The 26,063-nt window shown below is 53.4% G+C and overlaps 5 protein-coding genes across 5 annotated transcripts; 3 read left to right on the forward strand and 2 right to left on the reverse strand.

Annotated features, from left to right (window-relative positions):
• Positions 1–325: 325 nt before the first annotated feature.
• Positions 326–2,350, forward strand: E0L32_006609 (uncharacterized protein; the record flags this gene model as incomplete). Its single annotated transcript, XM_031141261.1, has 1 exon — positions 326–2,350. One exon carries the CDS (start codon positions 326–328, stop codon positions 2,348–2,350), a length of 2,025 nt encoding a protein of 674 aa, XP_030994675.1.
• Positions 2,351–2,534: 184 nt separating this feature from the next.
• Positions 2,535–3,514, reverse strand: E0L32_006610 (uncharacterized protein; the record flags this gene model as incomplete). Its single annotated transcript, XM_031141262.1, has 2 exons — positions 2,535–3,124; positions 3,244–3,514. The coding sequence occupies 2 exons, from the start codon at positions 3,512–3,514 to the stop codon at positions 2,535–2,537; spliced, it is 861 nt and encodes a 286-aa protein (XP_030994676.1).
• Positions 3,515–4,436: 922 nt separating this feature from the next.
• E0L32_006611 (uncharacterized protein) lies at positions 4,437–5,946 on the forward strand (the record flags this gene model as incomplete). Its single annotated transcript, XM_031141263.1, has 3 exons — positions 4,437–4,846; positions 5,167–5,596; positions 5,662–5,946. 3 exons carry the CDS (start codon positions 4,437–4,439, stop codon positions 5,944–5,946), a joined length of 1,125 nt encoding a protein of 374 aa, XP_030994677.1.
• A 425-nt stretch (positions 5,947–6,371) lies between these two features.
• Positions 6,372–7,623, reverse strand: E0L32_006612 (uncharacterized protein; the record flags this gene model as incomplete). Its single annotated transcript, XM_031141264.1, has 3 exons — positions 6,372–6,718; positions 6,826–7,153; positions 7,234–7,623. The coding sequence occupies 3 exons, from the start codon at positions 7,621–7,623 to the stop codon at positions 6,372–6,374; spliced, it is 1,065 nt and encodes a 354-aa protein (XP_030994678.1).
• Positions 7,624–8,617: 994 nt separating this feature from the next.
• E0L32_006613 (uncharacterized protein) lies at positions 8,618–25,904 on the forward strand (the record flags this gene model as incomplete). Its single annotated transcript, XM_031141265.1, has 4 exons — positions 8,618–9,255; positions 9,450–22,870; positions 23,003–24,035; positions 24,095–25,904. 4 exons carry the CDS (start codon positions 8,618–8,620, stop codon positions 25,902–25,904), a joined length of 16,902 nt encoding a protein of 5,633 aa, XP_030994679.1.
• Positions 25,905–26,063: the final 159 nt, after the last annotated feature.

Genomic DNA, 26,063 nt, shown 5'->3' on the forward strand with positions numbered 1-26,063 from the left:
AGGATGGGCACGCAGCAGAGTTGACCAAGAAGAAAGTCTCGAGTTGCAGTGTGCAATAGCCTGGTGTTGAGATGAGATGCACAGAACTCCTGCAGCAGGTTTCCAGTTAACGCGAAATTAGCTAAGCAGTTCTTTGCTTCCTTCTCATGGCCAATCGTTACTGCACATAATAAGAGCGGTCAGCTTAGGCATAATCGAGACCTGACACCGAATTCACGGTGGGGTAGATCTCAGTTGAGGCACGCTGACAGTAAGCATCAAGCCGCGACTCGATGCCCGACGTCCAGGCAAGGACAAGACATATTACTCGTATAGACGTAGAAACATGATCAGCCTCATCACAGCTTGTGTTATTGGTTTCCTTGCGGCGTGCGCGACATCAACCCTTGGCAGTGGCCACTCACAAGCGCGACTCGGCGTAGATACCGTTCAGCCTGCAAATCTTCCCGGCGGCGATGAGGGTGAGAAGAGCCCGATCCGCCTCAACTTCTCTTCGCCGGCTCCCCACATCTTCCACTCTACCTTTTCGCTTCTGAAACAAGTCCCAAACACAGTCTTTCCCAATGGACACACCCTTGCTTCCGTGGTCATTCCACCCTTGACCCTCTTCTACCACGCCCGCCGCGACGCAGAGGCGCCCGCGTCTCCCGAATGGGTCGCCTTCGACTCTGACATGAGTTATGGCATCATGGGTGGTCACCGAAATGTCTGGATGTGGACATATCAGACCGCTCGGCCTGTCAAGGCACTCTACTTTGATGGCGAGAGCGGCAATCTTGAAGGGCTTGGCCAGTTCGACTTCCAGATGCTGCTTCTGTATGGCAACGTGACTGGGCCTTCTGGCATTGACGACATTGGCCTTGAGTACGAGCGTGCGAGAGGTTTGTGCGACTGGCTTGCTGCAGCAGGACTCCGAGGCTCGGGATGGGGCTATGAGGGCGTGGTTAGGATGAACGCCGGCTTCGAGATGATATGGTGCGACTTCTTGAGCGATAGCCTCAGATTGATTAGCAGAATCAATGTGACGGCTCCACTTCTTCCAAAGGAAGATCGCGACAGCGATGGTGACGAAGAACGTCAGCCTGCGCCTCCGAGCTTGGCCGGAGGTGAGGTCTCTGGTGAGCTCCTTGTGCGGCGCACTTGCGCTACGCGTTCGTCATCCCTAGATGTGGCAACTACCAGTATCACCACCCGACCTGTGAGCACGCCCAACCTTCCGGATATGCCTCCAGGCTGGAAAGACCGGCTGCGCCGCGAGCCGTTTCAGCGAACCCGGAGCTGGGGCTGGTTTGACAGCGCAACATGGCACTATGGCGCTTCTGGCGTGGGTGCGAGCGTGGGAGAGACGAGAGCGAAGCTGTCCGGATGCGGAGTGTTCACCTTCTACTCCAGAAAGTTCACAAACCAGTCGTTGAACAGGGCGCTTGAGGAACGCCAGAGGCTGAACCTCACAGGCGATGGGCTATGGACCGGTGGGGGAGACGACACTAACAGGACCGAGGCTTTGACACAACTTCGGAGACGAAGGAGATTTCACCACATGGAGCATGCAAGCCAAGAAGAGGCCCATCTAATGAAGAAAGACATCGAGATGTCCCTAGAAACACTTCTGCAAGACGACAGTCGCTGTTCGGGGACCGACTGGGCGCTGATCATGAGCGATATCGTCCGAAGGACGACTAGTGTGTTGAGGGACCTTGAGCTGTCACTCGTTTCCACGCCACAAGATTGGAGTGACAAGCACAGTGTCCGTCGATGGTTGCACAACGTGAGGGGCAGGAGTCACATGTTCTTGGTCAACGTTTTGCAATATCCAGAGACAGAAGACTTGTCAGTGTGGTCAACGCACTCAGCCCTGTTCAACAAAACCTACGGCCTCTGTCGGTCCAGATACACAGCTCTACTAGAAGAGGACACTGTTCTCCCCGTCACTGAAGAGGCAGAACAGAAGTGGGCGATAGAGGAGACATTCGGCACGATATGCTTGGTTCAGCTTCACGTCGGTTTTGGGATGGAGCGGAGGTGGAGAGAAACCTTTGGTGGCTCTTCTACCAAGCGCTCTGAATCGCTCCCAGCGTTACGAGACCAGGCTCGGGTCTGGAGTGAGCAGCTTTCTGAGCTGACTGCCTGGCTAGGGTGGGAGGACAGTAACATCGGTTGCAAAGACGTTTGCGCTGCCAACGAGCGCTGTTACATCCCCATGTGGCCGATCACTCGGCCTTCTGATTCGGCCAGTTCTCCGAGATCGGTCAAGGCATCCCGTAGGCCATGGATTCACACGGATGAAAGGGACTTGTGGGAGCCAAAATGTGTGAGCGAAGTTTGCATAGAGGGTCTGTGTGATTTGTAATACATGGACATATCCCGAATTTAAGAGGGAAATATACATATACACATGCATAAGGTTACATAAGGATTCATTAGATGGGTTTCAAGGGTTTAGAAAACTCTAGCACCAAGTCCCCATCAGCTACAATGCATTGCCGCCTTCATCCACGCATCCACCATCCATCATTAGACCGGCTTTGATCAACTCAAGACCAGAAAATAAGCTTGGGCTTTCCACCCGTGACCTCAGACGGAAGCAAGCCTATGAAGCTCGACATGGCAATCCTCTGCGTGTCTTCGCCTGGCTCCAACGGCCGGACGATATGCATGTTGCGTGAATTGAAGAAGCAGAGATCGCCCATGCCAGGCTGAAAGGTGGCAGTGGCGCGGTTCTTGACAAGAGCCTCAAAGTAGCCGTAGGTGTCAGGGTCGCGGTACTCGAGCGCACCTGGCCACCACTGTACGTCGAATACCGTCGTGCTGCCTCCCCGTGTCGCTGGCGAAAGATACAGGTTTACAGCGAGCTGATGGGTGATCTTGCTGAGGATCCAGTCCTCCGTAGCACAGTCGTACGGTGCCCAGTCGCAGTGGATGGGAACTCCCGAGTTGATCTTGCGTACGATGCCCGAGAAGTACGTCTTGCCCGGACCCTCACTGGCTACACCGACGTCGTACTCAGGCACTAACTCGGCAATTGTGCGCGACATTTTGGCCCAAACGTCCTCGCCAGCAATCTCGGCCAAGCCGTCGTGCATCGTGCGGTACTTTTCGCACTCTTGGAAATATCTCTGCTTTTCTGCCCAAGAAAGTGAGTGTCTAGACTAGCAAGATATCAGACACCGGTGTCCTGTTCAGAAAGAGCAATAAATACTGCTTCTTGAGTGGGAACACGCGTGTCTCTCAGGGGTTACGTACCATCTCCAGTCCTATTCTTGAAGTCTTCTGCAGACTGTGCCTGGAACTCAAACTGCGCAACGCCTACTTTCGACACTGGAGGCCCTGTGACATGCAGATAGGGCGAGATCAAGGGTACAAAGTGGTTGTATAATGCCTCACTCTGGGCCGGCTTCAGGAATTGTTCTTCCCTCACCAATGGCGTTCTTCCGAATAAGAGGTCAAGAAACGCCTCGCGTGTCAGACTGGTTGGTTCCGTTCTTTTCCATTGCGATTCGGCGATGATAGCCATCATTGATGACGATTCCGAGTTGTTATTTTGGGTCAAGCTCAAGTTCCAGTACTATGCTGCGCCGGATACTGTTTGGAGACACTTATTGCAAGTTGTTGCATACAGAAACCTCCCCGACTGTCCGCGTAGAACTCATCCAACATAAGGAGGCTGTACATGTCAACTACACGGTGCCGTATTTGCAGATGGAGCAATGCTATTGGTTTGTGCCCTGTAAAGGTATTATGTGCGGGGCTGTCGTGCTTTTACTTATGCCAAGACCTTACTCCTATCTCCTTTGGGGGAGAGAGCATCTGCATGTGATTACTAGGCTGCAAAAGTCCCTGGCATAGCACTATCCCGGCATCATTTGGGCAAATGGACTTGATCTTCATGACGAGCGGCGTAGGATGGTCTTGGATGACGACGACCGGCTCGTCCATGGCATATCATACGTCACTCACCGACAAGCGGTATGGCAATTTTGTCAGACCCCTCGACTGCGACCTTCTGGTTAGGGCAGGTCACACAAAGCTGGTGATCTGACGAAGGAGTGCAGAAAGCCTACTTGGCACCAATCACTACCTTCTTGTTGCGGCAGGCCAGCGCCGCACAACGTGGAGCAATCGCTGATCACTGTAGTGTCCAGAACCCGTTTCACATTCCATCAAGTTTTACCATGCATAAATAGCCGAGAATATGAAATACTTGATACCTGCATATATGCAACTATAGCATATTACCGGATACATACCTAACGGGGTTTTGTATGTACCAACGCATGCAACAACCGTGGGGGTGATCTCCCCAACCTCAGCAGCGATTGGCACCTAAGCAGAGAAGAAGCGACTTGAGAAGTTGTCCAGCCTCACTACGACGAAGCATATGACCCGCATCCACTTGGCAAAAGCACGAACACGGCTTTCTTGTGTAACGATCTGAGATGGCGCAGCCGCCGTTGATGCCGGCTACTGCTAAGGCACCGACTGAAGTATCGCCGTTGATTGAACCACACGAAGCGGTCCTGTCCGCCGACGAGCAGCAGCAACAGCCGCCACATATGATTGAAGATCCTGGATGGAACGAAGATGCAATCCGCACCCTAGTCTCAGCTACAACTTTTCTCATTTTGTTCACTTTGGCCGACCTGCTCAAGTATGTCGCCGTCGTGCGGCTGCTGGAACTGGGTATATGTCGCGAGTATCAACTCGAGCATAAACCCAGCCTCGTGGACAACCACGGATACGTGGATGAAAAGCTCTGCAAGTCAGTGGAAATACAGCAGCGTTTTGCCCATCTACGTGGGTATTACTCCGCTCTAGACTCGGTCGTGGGGCTTGTCCTCACTGTCCCGTATGGCTTACTCGTTGGCCGGTTGGGAGAACGTCTCCTCATAGCTATCAACGTAGTAGGATACCTTCTAGCTTGTGCATGGTTCCTCGTCGTCTGCTCTTGTTGGAAAGTATTCCCAACCTGGACGGCCGTGCTATCACCGCTTCTCAGATGTGTCGGAGGCGGATCACCATTTCTGTTCTCCCTGGTATACTCAATCGCTGCTAAGCACATCTCGAGCTCAAAAAGGTCAGCTTCCATACTGCTCTCTAGAACATCTAAGCTCCCGCCTTCCCTCCGCTCTCTGCGCCACAAGGTCTACGTACTTATGTTTAGCATAGATCCTCTACTTTCTTCATATTCTTAGCCGCACAAACTGTCACCAGCACCTTTGCGACTTTGATTGCCGCTACGTTTCTCGAACGTGGGCTTTTATTTCTGCCCTTGGTGCTCAACTTCCCTATTGGCCTAGTCTGTATAGTCTCGCTTGCCGTCGTCCGCAGTGCTGAATCCTCCGAGTTGGCAGCATCGGCCCGCAAAGATGTGCAAGACCATGACGGTGAGGGACATGGCAATAACAGTCATACTAACAGCGGCAACTCGGACGCGACGCACTCTATTCGACATAGTGCACGGATGTTGGGCGAAGTCCTCAGAGATCCTGTTGTTCTTGTCCTTCTAGCTACAGTTCCCGTCGCCAAAGCGGTCAATCCTATTGGCGAGCTCACTTGGCAGTATATCCCGAAGAAATATGGAATCTCATTTGCAGAGGTAAGAGTCCTTCCAGAAGTCACTTGATAATGATGCCTATAATTGATCTCACGGCCTTTTGCTAGACCAGCCGGTTGTTATCGATTCCGTCACTGGAATGTGTTCTCCTTCTGTTGTTCGTCCTTCCGAGCATCAAGACTCTGGCTCAGAACAGATACCACGCCAGGTCAACCCAAGTCGATTTGTACTTTGTTCAATACGGGTTTCTTATACAAGCTGTTGGCTGTGTTGTCATGGCTTTTGCTCCGGATTTGTTTTTCTTCATATCAGGTTCTTACCCTCCCCTTACTAATTTTCTCTTCGACTACTTTACTTCGGCTATCATGACAGATCTTGCTGATGCAAAGTAAACACAGGAATACTAGTATTTGCACTGGGCTGCAGCACGAGGCCCGCCTTACAGTCTGTTCTCGCAGACCTGGCCAGCAATGAGCATATCGCCGTGCTTTTCACAGTTATTGCTGTTGCTGATTTAATTGGCTCGGCGGCTGGCACCCTCCTCCTGAATTGGGTTTTCTCCATTGCTCTAGATTGGGAGATGGACATGTATCTCGGCTCCCCATTCGCAATTCTTGGGGGATGTTTCATGATAGCATTTGTCGCGTCTTTATTCGTAGGAGGTACGGCGTTGCATCGCTCACGGCGGGATGTGTGATGTATCAATTAGATGGGACTATTAATAGACGGGACTTTGCATCTGTTCTCTTTCTATGTCTTCTGCATGCTCTACCCAAGATGTGATCGACTGCGACTTGTTTTGAACCAACTTGATGATTCAACCACTTGCATATGTGCCGCTAATTCTCATTTGCTGAAACTCGCCCGCCGTCATGTACTGCTCGTCATCATGTGCCTTTTCGCCCAGCAATGGTCGCAGGATGACCGACCTATCAGGCTTGGCAAAGTAGGCAATGGAGTAGCGCGCCTCTACAAGGTGGTCGTTGCCATCTCCGACACCATTGGTACCAGTTTCCTCCGGAGGTTTCGGTAGGTGCACTCGATGCCTTGTGCTGTGTAGTCCTGTCCACTTCTGCAGACAGTCTCCTGCATTGATGATACACTCATGACGTCCTCCACTTTCGACATCAAGAAAATTCCCACTACCGAACGGAAACTCGACTTCTGCACGATGGAAATATGTCAGTATCTAATTCGCGTAGAAGCATATTTCGGAAGCGGCGCAGTGTTTTGCTGTTTCATGCATGCAAGGGTGAGAGGGACTGGCATACGGAGACCTCCAACGGAGTCTTGGAACAATAGGGTAATGGTGCCGAAGTCTGTATGAGTCGCGATACGCGTTGAGCTCGCGAATTCGGACCTTGAGACCGCGGGATAGTGAGTTAGGCGCAATTCATTGGACTGGTTGGCATGGCGCTCGCTCAGAGTCTGCGGAGGCAGTCCAAGGCCGATGGAAAGAGCCTCGAGGATGGCGCATTCGGCTTGATAGCAAGCGGAGAAGAATGACATGAAGAAAGGTTGAAAGCTGTCTTGGACCCCGGGAGGCGGCCAAATATTGCTGTATAACTCATCTCGCTCAGATCCAATATCATACGACTCCTGTCGACAAAAGTCAGACGCCTTAATTCGGGAAGTCTGTTGTTCGGAGCCTGAATTAGAAGGGACTGAGGTAGGCTCACTTTCATATCTTTGAGGAGTGGCATGGGTGTTTTTGATTCAAAGTTGGAATGTGTGGCTACGACCTCGACCCCGAAAGCGCTGTATCCTCTGTGCGGGTTTGGTGTGGGTGGGTGAGGAGATTTCAGTTTCTCCTCCAGCGGCAACTGGAAGAATTGTTGTGTCTGCTCAACGACAACAAGATCAGTTTGGACACCATATCCAGAACCCATGTTTGAGAAAGAGAAACGAACCTCAAGGAAAGCCTTGTCGATGTCTTGTGGAGGAACGCCATGGTTAACTAGGCGGACAAATCCCTTTTGCTTGAGGCTTGATACAAGTCTGCGGCAAAAGCCATTCCGCTCCGACGTGTCGGGACTGTAGAATTCTTGAAAATCAAGTCGATCCAACATTTTGTGATCTTCCGCTAGTGTACCCCGATGCGCAATGTGGTATTAAGTCACAATTTGTAGTGTGATCAGTCACCTACTACATAATATGGTCCGGATTCGTCGCAAAGCTGCATTGGTCACCTAGATCAGCTGTCTTTTGGTGTATATTTCAGCCGGAGATGCATGGTGTGTAACTCAAGGCTCCTTTTCTTGAATCGAACCTTCGGATCGATCCTTGGGCAAGGGCTAAATGGGAACTCGGATACGATGATAAGTAGAATTGACCACGCAATCCAGCTCCTGTCTGCACATCTATGTTGTTTCCAATACTTGGATAATGCTCCGAAGTCATCTAGTGCCGAAATGACCGTAGTAGAATATCCTTGTATCGGTGCTATGAACAACAATCACAGATGCACAGCACTAGGCACACAGAGGGGCACTGTTACAACAACACACTGTTGCACTGGGTCTCATCGTGAATGTGGCACATGCATATGCGAATCTTACATGCATTCTCGGATCTTACATGCACTAAACAAGTCTTGCAACCGTGTCTGATGTGGAAGGTGAACTCCAGGGTATGCAAGTCCCGGGATCGGGAATCCTCCAGGATTCACTCTGGCGTTCCCCATGCTTGGCGTGGATCACTCATCGCATGACGGGGCACAACGGCAAAGGCGGGGCGCTTCCGGATGACCCGTTGTCACGATAGCCTATTCCACACTGTCAAAAGTCTAAAGAAGTCCGGCGATACGCGGCCCAATTAAGCGATGAATTGTCCGAACCTGACAATCTCGTCTGCGGCAAGATCTGGACACTATCCAATCTAATCAGATAATCCAACCCTTGGGGTGACCTTAGTTGGGGTTCAGGTAGCTCGAGGTTCAAGCCACCACAGTCCTTGTTCTAACGACAGCCTATGTACGTGCCGAGTTGCAGAGTTCATTTTGCATGCACAATAGAACCGAATCCATATTCGCCTGAGTTGAGACGCGTGTAAAGACTGGCAGGCATGGAGCAGACCATGCCTCTCACTAACGACCTGAGCAGCTTGTCTGCTGCTCCTACTGGAAGGACGAATGGCACCACGACACCACAGGTCAAAACTACGCACAACGCTGAGGTCTTGGCAGATCTCGAAAGGATATGGCAATGGAACGGCTCAGTCCCGGCGCCAATCCAAGGCTGTGTTCATGACATCATACATGACATAGCTAGAACCCAGCCTGAAGCCACGGCCGTCTGCGCGTGGGATGGAAAACTGACATACTCTCAGCTTGACGCTTTAGCTCATGAGATTGCTCATAGACTGGTCGGTTTGGGTTGCATCCAGAGATCCAACGTACCCATTCTCTTCTCTAAGTCAAAATGGACCTGCGTCGCCATGCTAGGAGTAATCAAGGCAGGCTGCCGCGCAATCGCTCTAGATGCAACACAGCCGGACATTAGGCTACACTCAATCGTACAGCAGGCCAATCCTACAGCGATTCTCTCTTCGGCAAACCATCGCTATCGAGCTTCCCAGCTGGCCAATGTTGCGATACTGCAGCTGGACGACTTGCTATGGGATGCCTTACGCCAAGCCGCCGAAGCCAGACCTCCACTGCCCATCGTTCAGCCTGACGATCTTGTCTACATTTCGTTTACGTCGTAGGTGCACCTTGCAGTCCCTCATTTCTCCGAGCCTCTTTCAACTCGTTACCTGAATGTAATGTGTGTCACATTGTCTTGTTATGTAGATATCTCTTCTGAAGACCACAACTTTCGCAGCTCATCAACTACATCACGCAAAGAGATCCCTCCAGTGATCAATCGCTGACTGCTATTGCCTTACTTGAATATAGTGGTACGACAGGGCAACCGAAAGGTGCCTGTATCAGTCACTCTAATGTTAGCAGCGCTGTTCACTATCAAGGTCGGAAGCTCGGGTTCCATCCTGGCTGCCGCGTTTTCGACTTTGCGCCTTACTCCTTTGACGTCGCCTGGAGCAACTTCCTCCATACGCTGTGCGCTGGTGGCTGCCTATGCATTGCGTCCGAGGACGATATGCTAGTGGATCTCTATTCGTCTATTGCCCATTTCAAGGCAACATTGGTCAATGTTACGCCGACCGTCCTGCGTACCTTGGCCAAGATCCCTCCTAGTTTAGAAACGGTCCTCTTGAGTGGTGAGATGCCCTATCTGGATAACATTACACAATGGGCTGGGCATGTAAGACTTCTCAATACATATGGACCGACTGAATGTACTTTCAAGAGTGCGTTCTCGAAGCTCGACCCGACACAGGAGGGTCGCCCAGATATCGGCAAGGGTGTTGGCTTTGCTACATGGGTCGTTGATCCCAGCAACGATCAGAATCTAGTGTCTATCGGTTCAGTGGGCGAACTGTACCTGGAGGGACCATTGGTCGGGCACGGATATCTATCAGACCCTGCGAAGACGGCGTCGGTATTTATCGAAGACCCACCCTGGCTCTTGGAGGGCAGTTCAAAGATTCCCGGCAGGCATGGCAGGCTCTACAAGACGGGGGATCTCGTCAAGTATAAACCCGATGGTTCTCTCCTCTTCGTCAGTCGCAAGGATGCCGACCAACACAAGATCAGGGGACAAAGACTTGAGCTTGGAGACGTCGAACATCACGCACGGGCCTGCTTGGAGGAGACGCCACCAGCCATCTCAGTCATTGCGGACGTGGTATGTCCGAAAAACAGCGACAGCAATTCTCTGGCTCTGTTTGTCGTGGTTGAAAACGAAGATATCACGCGGGTCAAGGATGTTATGGACGGCCTTGCGGCGAAGATGCGACAAGTCTTACCGGCGTTCATGATTCCTACTGTCTATCTCCCCATTCACGATGTCCCAGTCGGTCCTACGGGAAAGGTAGATCGTCACCGTCTTCGCGAGATAGCGGCTACCTTGACATGGAATGAGTTGATAGATTTACAATCCACCATCCTATCCAACACCGAATTCGACGCGCCCTCCAACAAGAACGAAGTAGCGCTGAGCCAAGTGTGGGGGGAAGTATTGGATCTCAATGTGGCGGCCATCAGTACTTTCGACAGTTTTCTGAGGCTCGGAGGTGATTCAATAGCAGCGATGCGAGTAGTCGCTGAGGCCCGCACCAGAGGCCTTTCTTTGACTGTTGCGGATCTCTTCAGGACCCCAGTGCTCAGGGATTTGGCTCGGGCTGCAGATTTGAATACGGTGCCTCCTGAGTACCCAATGGTCGAACCTTTTGCTTTGCTCACGGGGGTAAGCGAGCATTCTACTCTCCGTGAGTTTGCGGCGAGCTTGTGCGGTGCGGAACCGGGCGAGGTTCAAGACATCTACCCCTGCACACCCTTACAGGAGGGCATGCTCGCCACGACAGCGGCACAATCGCCATCTCGATTCCATGGTGGTACAGGCTCATCGCGCTCTGAGATGTACGTGTCGAGCACGGCCTTTCAACTGCCCGGACATATTGATGTGGCACGACTCGAAAACGCCTGGTCAAGAACTCTAGAAGGCGCGGCGATTCTTCGCACGCAAATAATCAATCTCCCCGGGCACGGACTTGTCCAAGTTGTCTTGGCCCGTCAGCCAACTTTACGTAGCCATGAAACCATCGATGACTTCGCGAACGAGGCGAAACCCATGGGGCTTGGTACGCCGCTATGCCGAGCAGGTCTCGTCACCTCTCGTCCAGGATATTTCGTCCTGGAAATGCATCATGCAATTTTTGATGGCTGGTCTACATGTCTCATTCTTGAGACTTTGGAGGGTTTCTACAATGGCGAGCAGGGAATGATTCGACATTTCAGCCCGTTTCAATCGTTCATCAAGCACGTCTTAGCTACCAAGAACTCGAAAACAGAGGGCTTCTGGCTACGTCAGCTCCAAGGCTCTGAAGCACCTACCTTTCCGTCTCCTAATTATCGTCCTGGCAAAAGCCTGGACGTCACTCGTTCGATCCGCAATCTTCAGTGGCCTCAGGCAGAAACGACAGCGTCTACCACTGTGCATGTGGCTCTGTCTCTACTTCTTGCGGTTTACACCAACTCTTCCGACATCAAATATGGTGCGACTGTGAGCGGCCGGGGCGCGGCTGTGCCCGGAATAGAGAACATCGCAGCACCCACTATTGCTACTATTCCTATACGAGTCAAACTCGACTGGAACCAGACTCTGCAGGCCTTCCAGAAGGAATTGCAGCAGAGGATGGTGGACATTACCGAGCACGAACAATTTGGTCTTCAGAACATCCAGCGTATCAATGAAGACGTCAAAGAAGCCAGCCAGTTTCAGTTACTGTTAGTCGTTCAGCCACCTCAGCGGAACTCAAACCCAAACCCAAACTCAGAGACATGTAGTCTCTTTGGGCAGTCAAGGGCTATTTTGTACGCAGCGGACGGTGAAACTTCACATGTGGAAGGGGAGCTGGCCAACGGTCAGCGTACAGCGGTTACCTTAGTGGCGAAGGATGGGCAGACCGACAGCGTGGGAATGCACAACTCGTATGCCATGATGATAATTTGCCAGCTGGAAACGGATGGACTCACCCTCAACGTCAATTTTGATTCTGGCGCCATTGACCAGAAGTCGGTTCAACGATTTGCCGCGCAATTCGAACACTTACTGCGAAAGCTGTGCGCTGCAACTCCAGCCGGTATTGCCAAGCTCGGCGACATGTCTTTCGTCGACGACACTGATCTGGCGCAGATCTGGCAATGGAACAAGGTGCTGCCTGATCCTCTCGTAGACTCCGTGGCTAGTATGGTGAACAGCAAGATTGCCGCTAATCCGCAGGCGCTCGCCATCTCGGCATGGGATGCTGAGTTGACATACCAAAAGCTCAACGAACTAACCATGACCTTGGCGGGCAGCCTGTACAGTAAAGGGGCTCGTGCAGGTTCTGTTGTTGTTTTGAGCCTCGAAAACTCCTCATGGATGGTGGTTGGTTTGCTGTCTGCTTTCAAGATTGGAGCCATTGTTGTTCCACTTTCAGCACCAACCTCGAACCAACGCGCCAAGGACATTGTCGGGGCCTTGCGGCCTTTCTTGGTGGTCACATCGGACCAGCCTAGCAACTCTTCTTTCAGGCCCTTGGTATCTACATTCTCCATATCGGAGATGATACGAGATCCATATCAGAATTATGTCTCCGACACCCCATTTCATGCCAATCACCCGTCAGATGCTGCCTTAATACTATCTACTTCTGGTTCCACGGGAGTTCCGAAGTCAATTCTCTGGAGTCACAGTAACCTGTCGAGCAATGTCCACGCACATGCCGCCTCACTGGACATTGACTCTGCATCTAGGGTGTTTCAATTCGCAGGCTATGACTTCGATGTGAGCATCGTGGAGGCCCTATCAACACTATGCGCAGGAGGATGCCTGTGTATACCATCAGAATCAGATCGTATCAACCGCCTCACTGACGCCATCCGCGACTCCAATGCTAACTGGTTGTGTCTGACACCATCAGTGGCTGAGACCATCAAAGATCCACGCCAGATTCCTGCCATCACCACGCTTGTGCTGACGGGAGAGAAGCTACCGCTAAGGACGGCGTCAAAGTGGGCCGAGCATGTAGAGAATGTGTTCAACTGGTACGGGCCAGCGGAAGCTTCGGTGGCGACTACGTGTTTGGTGAGAAAACACACATGGAAACCTGGGATGATCGGGAGGAGCGGTGGCATGACAGTCACCTGGCTGGCCAGGCCCGCGAATCCCGACCAGCTAGCCCCAATCGGAGCAATAGCAGAGCTTTGCTTGGAAGGGCCAGTCACCGCCAGCTACACAGGTTGTACCGAAGACGTCTTGTTCCGAAACGAGCGAGCCTTCTATACTCCTTCGTGGATATCAAAAGGACATGGGGATGTACCGGGACGCAATCGTCGAGTTTACCGAACTGGCGATCTTGTCAAGTACGATTCTGACGGCAATCTGATCTTGCTTGGCCGAAAGCAAGACTCTCAGAGAAAGCTGCGAGGGCAGCGAATCAACCTCGAAGACGTGGAGGCTTCTGTCCAGGCATTCTTGGAGGACAAGCTACAGCTGAATGTAGTAGTCGAAATATGCACTCCAGGCAACGGCAGCGTGGAGACACTAGTGCTATTTGTCAGTCTCCCAGATATGCTGGTCGATGCTTCCACGACAGGAGGACTCGAGAATGTTACTGAGTTTGTCAGACTCTCGTTTCCCGCCGAAGCACTTGAGGAGTATCTCTTCGAACGCCTGCCGTCATACATGGTCCCAAAGGTCTATATCCCAATCGACAAGATCCCAATTACCCCAACGGGCAAGACGGATCGGCGGCAATTGCGCCGTATAGGACGTTTGTTCACGTATGAACAGTTGGCCGCGATACAGCCTTTACGCCAGGAAGGCAGAAAGCCCACGACGGCCATGGAAAAGCTCCTGCAGCAGCTCTGGGCCGAGACAATAGGGATGGAACAGAACGCCATATGTGCCAACCACAACTTCTTCCGGTTGGGAGGAGACTCGGTGACTGCCATGCGACTGGTAGCATTGACACGTCAGCAGGGATTACTACTGACTGTCAAGACGATATTTGATGCGCCTCAGTTGGAGGAAATGGCCAAAAGAGTCACACAAGAGAGCAACAGCAATACTGACCGTAGTTCCATACGGGAAGTCTCTCCGTTCTCACTTTTAAACGGTAGTCGCGATGAGGCCGATGTACGATCTATCGCGGCGCAGCTGTGCAAGGTTCCAGAGGCCCGCATTGAGGATATGTATCCATGTACAGCTCTTCAAGAGGGCCTGCTGGCCCTGGGTGTCAAGAGGCCCGGTCAGTACATCTCGCGCAGTGTCCTGACTCTTCAGGCTGGAATCGAAGTGGAGCAGCTGAAAAGCGCCTGGTTGGCCACAGTCAAGAAGATAGCACTATTAAGAACCCGCATAGTCGACATCCCCCGGCAGGGATTTGTCCAGGTCGTCCTCGATGCCCTCCCACTCCAGGCCTTCTTGGATACAGATCTGAAATTGAAAGACTACGTCCGCCAGGATGAGCAGGAACCCATGGGCCCCGGAACAGACTTGTGCCGCGTCGCCATCATTGGGAGGAACTTCGTCCTCACAATTCATCACTGTACTTATGACGGCAACACTCTACGAATGATGCTCGGAGAGCTAGAGTCTCAATATTGTAGCCAGTCTGGAAGGCCAGTTACCCCATTCAAGAACTTCATCAAGCACGTTGCAACCGTGGATCCACAAGAGGCTTCCGACTTCTGGAGACGATACCTTGCGAGCGCAGAGCCGAGACAATTTCCTGTACTCCCTTCGGGATTTTACGAGCCGCAGGCCAATGAAGATGTGGCGTGCAGCATCTCCGTAGACTGGCCACGCCTTGGAGTAACTCCTTCCTCTATCTTGCGTTCGGCTTGGGCTCTGCTGGCTACGCAATATACATCAACCGACCAGGTCATGTTTGCAATCACAGTCGACGGAAGACAGGTCGACATGCCAGGTATTGAGAACTGTACTGGGCCAACTATATCGACGATGCCCGTGGTCGTCTCAGTCGACCGGGACGAAACGACGGCAGAGTACATGGCCCGACTGCAGCGCGAGATGGTGCAGAGAACTCGCTACGAGCAGTACGGTCTGCAGAACCTGCGGCCGCCACGTGGCACCTTGGATCCTCGACTGTTGCAAACATTGTTTGTGGTACAGCCAGTGTCCGAGGGTAAACACAGCCTCGACAAAGACGGCTACTTGTTCAAGGCGCGTACCTTTGCGTCCAACAGAGACACCCTAGGCGTTGACCCTTTCAACACCTACGCCCTGATGGTGGTATGCGAGCTCGCAACGTCCGGCTTTCGTCTGCGCCTGAGCTTTGACAATAACATCCTCGAAGCGGAGCAGGTCCGCCGCATAACCCGTCAGTTCGAGACCATTGTCCACCAGCTCTGCTCTGAGGCCTGCAGCACGATGAAGGTCGGAACCATCCGGACCACTAGTGACCAAGATCTGGCCGCCGTCTGGTCTCAGAACGCAAACCTACCGCCGGATCCAGATCGGACAGTTGTTGACATCTTCAGACAAGTGGTGCGCGAGGAACCAACCAAAATAGCTATCGATGCCTGGGACGGCCAGTTTACCTACCAGCAGGTCAACCAACTCTCCACAGTCATGGCCCATAGTCTGGTCAGGAAAGGGGTACCCAAGGGCTCAGTTGTGTGTCTGCACTTTGAGAAGTCAAGATGGGTACCCGTTGTGCAGCTCGCCATATTCAAAGCTGGCGCCGCGGACGTGATGCTGTCGATCTCAGTACCAGACCTGCGCGTTGCCAGAGTCTTTGCGAACCTCGGCGTCAAGTTTGCCGTTGCCACAGACTCACGAGTGGCGGTGGTTGGCCAGTACGCCCTAGGATTCACCGTGGGCGATCTTTTGCAAGAGACGCAGACTGTTGTGGACCTTCCAGCTTTGCCAACTCTTGACATGGGTGACGCCGCTGCCATCCTCGTCTCGTCAGGCAGCACAGGGGAGCCGAAGCAGGTACTCTGGAGCCATAGAGGCATAACGGCGAACGTGCAGGCGCATGGCGAGTACCTAGGCGTAAGTAAATCGTCGCGCATCTTTCAGTTTGCGTCGTATGATTTCGACGTGGCCACTATCGAGTCGATGTCGGCTCTGGTGCACGGTGCTACGCTCTGTATTCCGTCTGAGACAGAGCGCCTCAACGGCACCGTCGCCGCCATAAATCGCTTCGCCATAAGCTTCATCAACATCACGCCGTCGACGGCTCGGGCGGTTGATCCTGACGATGTACCAACCATCGAGACCCTCGTGCTGTCCGGTGAGAACCTGCTGCAGCGCGACGTCGACCGTTGGAAGGAAAGAGATCTGACGGTTCTCAACTGGTATGGAGCGGCCGAGCACCCATCCACCGTTTGTCGAGCCGATACCGATTCGTGGTACAGCGGCGTCATAGGCTCGCTTGACTCTAGGCAGCCGACGCTGACCTGGCTGGTAGACCTCGAGAACCCCAACAGACTCGTACCGCTGGGGGCCGTCGGCGAGATTGCCTCTGAGGGTCCTCTGAGTTCGGATGGTTACGTCGCCAACCCTACGTTGCAGGTCCGACGGTTCCGCTCCGATCCATCATTCCTTATCTTTGGCCGTGGTAGTGCTGGCCCAGGAGAGAACGGTAGGCGAGGCGTAATCTTTTGCTCCGGCGACCTGGGCCGTTACGACAGCAAGGGCCAGCTAGTATACATGGGCCGCAAAGACGCCCAGGTCAAGATCCGCGGTCAGCTTGTTGCGCCTGAGGAAGTACAGCACCAGATACGCTCCCACATGATGCAGAAGAGCAAAGAGCGGGGGGAGGGAGAAGACATCTCGGTCGTAGTCGATGCCATACAGCCCAACAAGCACAACTCCAGCCAGACACTCGTGGGGTTTTTGAACGTGGCCACCGAAGATGAGGTGCAGCTGGTGACGACAGGACTGAATGAGAAACTCAAGAGAGTGCTGCCGCCTTATGCCATTCCCGCCTATTACATCCCCGTCAAGGAATTCCCTACCAACGCCTCTGCCAAGATCGATCGACGCCGGCTCCGCGAAATTGGCGCTGCCTATGAACCGTGGTCGAGGCAGTCGCCATCGAACAATACTGGATCGATTGGCCCCAATGGACTGACAACCACAGCCCAGAGAGCGCTACGACAACTATGGTGTGAGGCCCTAGGTATCAGCGCAGATGACATCTTCGGCAATGACAGTTTTCTGCAATACGGCGACTCCATCTCAGCGATGAGACTGTCCGGCTTGGCCAGACAACAGGGCTTGCTTCTCACAGTGACTGACATTTTCCGCCACCCGACATTGGAGGATATGGCAAAGGTCCTAAGTAACTTGGATAGTGAAGGAAAGGACGAAGAAGACGACACCGGAAGCCCGTTCGCGCTTGTTGTGGGACGAGGTCAGGAGTCTGAAGTCCAAGTTTTGCGCGAGCAGGCAGCATCTGCTTGTTGTGTTGGCATCGACGAGATACACGACGTGTTCCCCTGCACGCCGTTGCAGGAAGGTCTACTCGCCCTGACTATGAGAAGGGAAGGGGATTACGTGGGCAACACGATTCTTCAGCTGAGCCCGGGTGTGGATCTGGCGAAGTTCGCTCGAGCATGGAACACCGTTGTTTCCACCTTTAGCATCTTACGCACTCGTATCATTGACCTACCAGGGCATGGTCTAGTACAGGTGCTACTACGGGGACTGGTGGATGAGAGTCACATCAAAGCTGAAAGCATTAGAGATTACCTGGAGAGGCAGAAAGCACTTCCCATTGGCCTCGGTTCGCCGCTCATGAGGTACGGTCTTTTTAGCGACAACACCGTCGGAGTCATGTCACCCTTGGCGAAGTCGGAGTTCATGCTAGCATCATCGGAAGGGAGCAGCAGCCAAGATGAGAAACACGGAATCAGCTGCAAGTTTTTGCAGCATTTTGCAATAACACTGCACCACTCTATATATGACGGGCTTACGATGCCCCTGATCCTCGAAAGCCTGGAAGCTGTCTACAATGGCACAACACCGCTGCGCCACCGTCCCTTCCAGGCATTTGTCAAGTACATCAGCAGCCGCAACAAGACGGCCGAGGTTGACTTCTGGAGAGCCCATTTCCAAGATCTACAAGCAGGCCAGTTCCCCATCCTGCCCTCTTCCACATATCAACCACGAACCGACTCAACCCTAATGCACATGGTGGAAGATGTCGGATGGCGCAAAGACAATATCACTCCATCTACAGTGGTACGTGCGGCGCTGGCGCTACTTCTTTTCACCAGCCAGTCTGCGACGTCTGCGGCAGCCGCCAGCGACGTTTTGTTCGGTGAAGTCGTCGCTGGGCGCCAGGTGCCCATGCCCGGCATCGAGCGGCTAGTTGGCCCAACCATCGCCACCGTCCCCGTCAGAGTCCGAGTTGATCGACAGGTCAACAGCACGGAGTTTCTTTCGGCTCTCCAGCTCAACGCCATTGAAAGAGTTCCTTATGAACAGACGGGGCTGTCCCGAATCCGCCAAATCAGCGACAAGGCGAGGCAAGCATGCGAATTTCAGACGTTACTAGTTGTGCAGATGCCCGAGGAAGAAGGAGAAGTACGAGAAGGTTCCCTATTCAAAGGCGAGGTACGCCGTCGAGGTGCGGAGCACGATGCGCGCTACCACGGATTCCAGACCTACCCGCTCTCGCTAATCTGCACACCCGACACCCGGAAGGATCAATTGCACGTAAGAATATGCTTCGACTCAGCCGTCATAGCACAGGAGGAGGTTGCGAGGACAGCACAGAACTTGGAGCTGCTTTTGCGGCGTCTTTGCTCTCCCGACCTCTATGGCGCATCTTTGGGTCAGATCACCTCAACGCGGGAGCAGGACCTGACGCAGATCTGGAAATGGAACGCTGAGGTGTTCCCAAGCGTCGATATGTGTGTCCACGACCTAGTCACAGAGACTGCTCAGGCTCAGCCGAATTCTACCGCACTCTGTGGCCCGGATACGACCTTGACTTATCGTCAGCTGGATCGTGCTTCCACTAAGACTGCTCTGCGACTACGTGAGATGGGCCTAATGGAAGGCCAAGTTGTGCCGATTTGTTCAGAAAGGTCAGTGTATGCACTGGTTGCCCTTCTCGGTGTCAGCAAGGCAGGTGGTACGGCGTTGATGCTGGATAACGCGCTGTCAGAGGAGCAACTTGGGCGAGTTATCAAAGAGACAGGCTCCCAAGACTTGATCATCTTGTCCACTTCAAAACAAGGACTCGCATCTGAACTCAGAACGAAAGTGGTGGTCTTGTATCCCGGGTCAGACCTGATGCAGCCGTCGGATGCTTACGACAAGAACGCCTCTCCTATCAATGAGCAATTGCCAGTGGTGGACCCTTCATCCTGCTTCTCTATCATCCTGACAAGCGGAAGTTCAGGTTCCGTGAAGTACGCGACCCTGCATCACCGCAATGTGAGCAGTGCCATTGTCAACCAAAAGAGCCTGCTACGACTAGACAATACCAACATTCTCTATGATGCCGCGATATCACACGCTTATGGTGGCCTTAGAGCCTACTGGAGTGCTCTTCACGTACTCGCTGCAGGAGGTTCCCTGTGTGTCCCTAGCGAGGTTGAAGTCAATACCGACCTGGAACAGAGCATCAGCAGGTACGGCGCCACTGACATCTTCATAACGCCGGTGGCCGCTCGTACGCTTGACCCGGCAAAGACCGCTTCCTCGGCGACTTTGCGCAACATCTATCTGGGTGGCCAACAGGTAACGGCGCACGATACCGTGCGCTGGTCTCCACATATTGAGAATGTTTTTGTTGTCTATGGAGTTGCTGAGTGCGCACCGGCTGCCGTGTACTTCAGGGCACAGGACGAAAAAGCGCCACCTTTACACTCAACTATTGGCAGAGGTGTTGGAGTTTCCACCTGGATAGTCGACATGCAGGACAGCGAACGTTTGGTTCCCATTGGTACTGTCGGAGAGCTGTATCTGGAAGGACCCCTCGTGGGCCCAGGCTATTTGCACAATAACAACGACGATGAGCAGCACGATGCAGGAGTTGGCTTCATCGACAGCCCACAATGGCTTCTCGAGGGCTCTCCAGATGGCAGTGTGCCTGGACGAAGGGCTCGATTATTTAAGACGGGAGACTTGGTAAGATATGAGCCTTCAACCGGCCAAGTTCTCTACGTTGGCAGGACAGATGGACAGCACATGCTGCGGGGCCAGATGGTGCATCTCGCCCAAGTTGAGCACCATATTCGGTGCTGCATCAGCGCTGGCAGCTCACCAAAATCACCACCTCCTTCTGTAGTGGCTGCCGAGATTGTGGTCCCGGAGTCCATCGGCAAACCTATGCTGGTAGCCTTCATCGCAGCGCCCACTCTAGCCAAAGGCCCATGTCCAATATCATTGTACGAGATCCAAGCGAAGCTGCAGAGACATATGCCTTCTCACATGGTTCCGGCTGGTTACTGTGTTGTTCAGTCCATCCCCTCGCTGGTGAGCGGCAGGACGGACAGACGACGTCTGCGTGAGATGGGGGCCAAACTGACCGCAGATGAGCTGGCGGCCGGCCAGCAACGCCAGGCGGACGACAGTGCTCTGCCCACAACCGATTCCGAGCTCCGCCTTCAACAACTGTGGTCGAAGCTGCTGGAAATCCCGATTGATAGAATTCTGAAAGATAGCAGCTTCGTCCGCCTCGGTGGAGATTCTGTCTACGCTATGCGTCTGACTTCCCTCGCTCGCCGCAAGGGACTCTCCCTGACTGTGCAAGATATCCTACAACATCCTCAGCTGTCTGAAATGGCCAGATCCATGACCTTGCTGCCTTCGCCAGGTACGAATGGTAGCTCTAGGTTGGCAGTTAGGCCCTTTTCACTCCTGAGACACCCTTCCAAGACAGCTACCGCGATTGACCAGGTGGCAAGGCATTGCGGCATCGACGTTTCCCAAGTCGAGGACATATTCCCTTGCACAAGCGTGCAGAAGTCGCTACTATCCATGACCGCCAGGTCCGCCGGCTCCTATGTTGCCAGGTACTCGCTGCGATTACGCTCAGACATTGAAATCGCTCGCCTGAAGAAGGCCTGGGGAGAGGTCAGTCGGGTAGCTGCACCCATTCTCCGCTACCGGATTGTCGATATACCTGGCGAAGGTCTGGTCCAAGTGCAAATCAATGAGCCACTTCAGTGGGATGAATATGACGATATTAACACTTACCTTGCATCCGAGGAAACACGATCGATGGCTCTCGACACACCTCTCACGCGATTGGCAGTCGTTCGTGAAGGAGACAAAGAGAAATCCTGGCGGTGCTACATCACCCAGCATCACGCTATATACGATGGCTACTCGGTTGGTCTACTCCTAGAAGAAGTGTCCAAGGCGTATGCCGGTGTCATGCAAAATGATGTGGCACATGTGGCTACGTTCCAAGCCTTCATTCAGCACAGTCTGAACGTGAAGCGCGACGATGCTTTGGACTACTGGAAGCAACAATTCGCAGGGTGCGAGGCAGCATCATTTCCTGCTTTGCCAAACCAAGACTATCGACCCAAAGCTGACAGTACGATCCGTCGCAATATGGCTGACCTTGAGTGGCATGGGCACGGTTCGAAATCCGCAGTCATCAGGGCAGCCTGGGCCATTCTGATAGCGCACTACACGCGAAGCAACGATGTGTTATTGGGAGCCATGGTGTCGGGGCGACAGGTGCCCTTGGCCGGCATCGACCGCACGATTGCGCCTCTCATCAGTGCTGTACCCCTGAGGATCAGGGTGGACCCCAAGGAGAACGTAGACAAGTTTCTTCAGACTATCCAGGAGCAGTCAATTGCAATGACAACTTACGAACAAACGGAACTTCTCGACATCCGCCGTGTCAGTCCAGAGGCAGATGCTGGCACCCGCTTCAACACGTTGCTCGTGGTCAACCCACCTCAAGAACGCAACGGTAATGCAATGCAGCAAGGCCCGTTCGTCCAGCACGAGCCGGTGGGTGATGTGTCCAACCGCGACGGGGACCTGGACGACTTCAATCCGAATGCCATCATGATCATGTGCCATCTAGGTGACGCCAACCTTGGTCTAAGGCTAGACGTTAGCTTCGACTCCAACATCGTGCCGGTGGTACAAATGGATCGGATGGTTGCGCAGTTTGAGCATGTGCTGCGCCAACTCAACGATGCCACTGCCCTGCAACAGCCAGTCGAAAATATCAGTGCCGTCAGTAAGCAAGATATTGCGCAGCTCTGGGAATGGAATGCACCACTGCCTGAGGCGACGGCGAGATGCGTCCACGACCTCATCAGCGACACCATGAAGCAGCAGCCTCAAGCCCCAGCCATATGTGCATGGGACGGCAATCTGACCTACTCTGAATTGGACGCGATCTCAGCTCGTCTAGCGCAGCATCTAGTGGCCCTTGGCCTGGGCCCGGGAAGTATTGTTCCTCTTTGCTTTGAGAAGTCGATGTGGCACACAGTCGCAGCACTGGGAGTTATGCGGGCCGGCGCGGCATGTGTCGCCATGGACTCAACGCAGCCAGAAACAAGGCTCCAGTCTATCGTCCAACAGATTAATCCCAAGTTCATCCTCGCTTCCGCTGCTAATCAGGACCTGGCTCCGCGGCTCGCTTGCGATCCCATAGTTGTTATTGTCTGCCAAGACACAATTGCCCATTATGATCAAGGAGTGCCATCGACTGGCAGCCTCCCCGTCGCTTCTCCCTCCGATATGTTATATGGTTCGTCCATCTCTGTCTCCCCTCGCCTTGTCACCTGGTCTACTTTGCCTGCTTTCATGATCCTTTTATTTTTGATCCCTACAATATCAACAACAACACAACATGCAGAGGTTAACTGATATTTTTGAATAGTCGTCTTCACGAGCGGATCAACAGGGGTGCCCAAAGGTATCGTAACAACGCATCAAAACTTTTCCTCGGCAGCCACGCACCAGAAGGAGGTGCTGCGCATACGACCAGGCACCCGTGTCTTTGACTTTGTGTCGTACAACTTTGACGTCTCGTGGTCGAACCACCTGCAAACGCTCATCTGTGGCGGATGTCTATGTGTGCCCTCGGAGCAGGAGCGTCGAGATGATATTGCCAGCGCCTTCAATCGCATGGGATGCGATTACGCCTACTTCACCCCTTCAGTCGTCCAGTCTCTGGATCCGTCATTGTTTCCGGGCCTGCGCATCTTGGCGATGGGCGGCGAGCCCCTCCAGAGCCGCGAGGTGGCGCGATGGCCTCAACTGGCTAAGGCTAGTGGTGGTATTGTTGGCATCTATGGTCCAGCAGAGTGTGCCCAAGCCGTCTCTTTCATGTCGCTGGAGGCCACCACTACCCACAACCATGTTGGACACTCGTATGGGGCCACGACGTGGCTCGTTGAGCCCGGCCGCCCTGACCGGCTTGCCGCCATTGGCACTATTGGTGAGCTCATGATAGAAGGCCCGACTGTGAGCAGCGGATATTTTGGAGACCCGACCAGAACCGAAGCAGCCTACATTCAAGATCCCGCCTGGCTCACGGATGCATCGACAGCGGGGCATACAGGGCGTAAAGGCACCCTGTTCCTGTCGGGCGATCTCTTGCGGTACAATTCAGACGGGTCCTTGACTTTTATGGGACGCAAGGATGATCTTGTCAAGCTCCGAGGCCAGCGAATTGAGTTAGGTGAGGTTGAACATCACGTCCGGACCTCTCTGCTCGACCCAAGCCTATGCGCGGGAGGTATCGCGGCCGAGATTATCACACCGTGCAACAGCACGAGCCCGCTTCTTGTCGTCTTCTTCGGCCTCGCGAGGCGGGGAGAGGATGACTTATCGCTGGAGAAGAGTGATACTAGACTTTCCCAGGCTGCACAAGGTTTAGAAGACAAGCTGTGGCAGGTTTTACCTCAGTAGTAAGTCTATACTGATGCCCTAAAGGTGAACATGCCCGTCTGACATTATAAATTTGCAGCATGATTCCAGGAGCCTACATCCCCATGGCCAACATTCCAATGACATCAACTAACAAGACGGACCGCCGGGCACTGCGCAGCTATGGGAGCTCACTAACATTGGAAGAGCTCGCACGTATTCAGCAGTCAACAGCAGGTAAAAGTCACTACCGCCCACCGTCGACAGCCATGGAGACGCAACTGCAGGGGTTGTGGGCCGCTGCCTTGGAGATAGATCCCAATAGCATCAGTGCTGACAGCAGCTTCCTGCGCATCGGGGGCGAGTCCATCGCTGCCATGCGCTTGGTGGCAAAGGCTAGAGAGAAGAAGCTGCCCCTCACTGTGATGAACATCTTCAAGACGCCGCGGTTGTCTGAACAGGCCCTGCTTCTCACTGAGATGATGAAGAATAGCACTGAAGCGGACATTGCAGACTCACAATATCCACCACTGCCGCCATTTTCTCTGCTGAAGTCGTCTGGCCACAGCCCTGAGGCATTCATGGAGCAGTTTGTGACGCCCGTGATCGACTGCAACAATGGCACGGTCGCCGATGTAGTCCCTGCCACCGACTTTCAGAGCCTCGCTGTCACACAGGCCCTACAGGACCCGCCAAGCCGATACCCTCACTGGATTCTCGACCTGCCAACTGACACCGACTTTGCAGGTCTGGAGCATGCCTGCGTCGAGCTAATCAGCCGTTTCGACATCTTACGTACCGTCTTTGTCGAAGGACCCAGTGGCAGACTTTGGCAGGTCATCCTGAACAACTTCAATCCGTCCTACACGCAGTTCGATGCCGCAATAGAGCAGGGCGATGCTGACGTCGCAGTGTTCACCGACTCGGTCTGTGAGCAGGATTTGCTCACCCAGCCCCGGCGTCTCGGCCAGTCTTTTGTCCGCTTCATCGCAATCAGGGACCGTCGCTTGGGCTTGCACAAGCTCGTCTTCAGGATCTCGCACGCCCAGTTCGATGGCTTCAGCTGGCCGACCGTCCTTCAGACGCTTTCTCAGATCTACTGCAGCAGCAGTGGGGAAGGAAAGGCTGTGACACCCACATTCGCCCAATACATGGCTTTCATCAGTTCTAGAAGAGACGAAAGTATGCGGTACTGGGCCTCCAGACTGCAAGGGTCCGCCTATCCGCACTGGAGCAACACAGGCCCGACGGATAAGGTGTACTCTACGGAGGATCGGTTGACAGTAGAGCAGTGCATGCCTATGCCAAACATGGCCTCATATGACGATCGCATCTCGACGGCGACGTTGTTTCACGCTGCCTGTGCGTTGGCACTGTCCCGCACGTTCAAGCAGCGGGAAGTAGTCTTTGGGCGACTGGTCACCGGCCGCACCGCACTGCCGGAATCTTTGCAAACCGTGGTTGGGCCGACTATGACAGAGGTTCCCATAAGAATCATTGTGGATGAAGACAACGGGAGCCAAAACAATCTGGCGACCATGGCAGCCAAGTTGCAGGACCAGCTTTTGGAGGATTCGAAATACGAGATGGTCGGGATGGTCGAGATCGCGACTTGCTGCACTGAGTGGGAAGCTGGTGCTGTGGACTTCGGCTGGAGAACTTCGTTCCAGCAGCAGAGTGACGAGGATGACGGCTCAGGCTTTCGGTTCCTCGGAGTTCCAAGCCGTCTGTCTGTGTACCAGCGAGATATGCCGGCCCGCTCCCGACCAGAGGTTTACGCCACGCCTACAGCAGACGGCATGTTGCGCCTGGAAGTTGAGGCTAACGCCAGCCTCGTATCCAAGCACGTGGTCTCAGCTTTTCTAGCAACACTTCAAGACATACTTTTGGGTAACTGGAGGCACAGTTAGACATGTTGAGTGTTGGCAGGCGGAATTGTCCTTAAGATGGTTGATGCATGTATCAGGTGCTGTTGGGTTGGATAGTCAAGTACTTCTGTTAGCAGTCCGTCAAGTAATCTGATCATCACTTGAGTCTCTTAATCTTGTTTAGCACTTCGAGTTTCTGGA

This window comes from Thyridium curvatum, assembly GCF_004353045.1.
Source record: "Thyridium curvatum strain D216 chromosome Unknown NODE_38_length_371496_cov_78.080427, whole genome shotgun sequence".
In the NCBI taxonomy this organism is placed as follows: domain Eukaryota; kingdom Fungi; phylum Ascomycota; class Sordariomycetes; order Thyridiales; family Thyridiaceae; genus Thyridium; species Thyridium curvatum.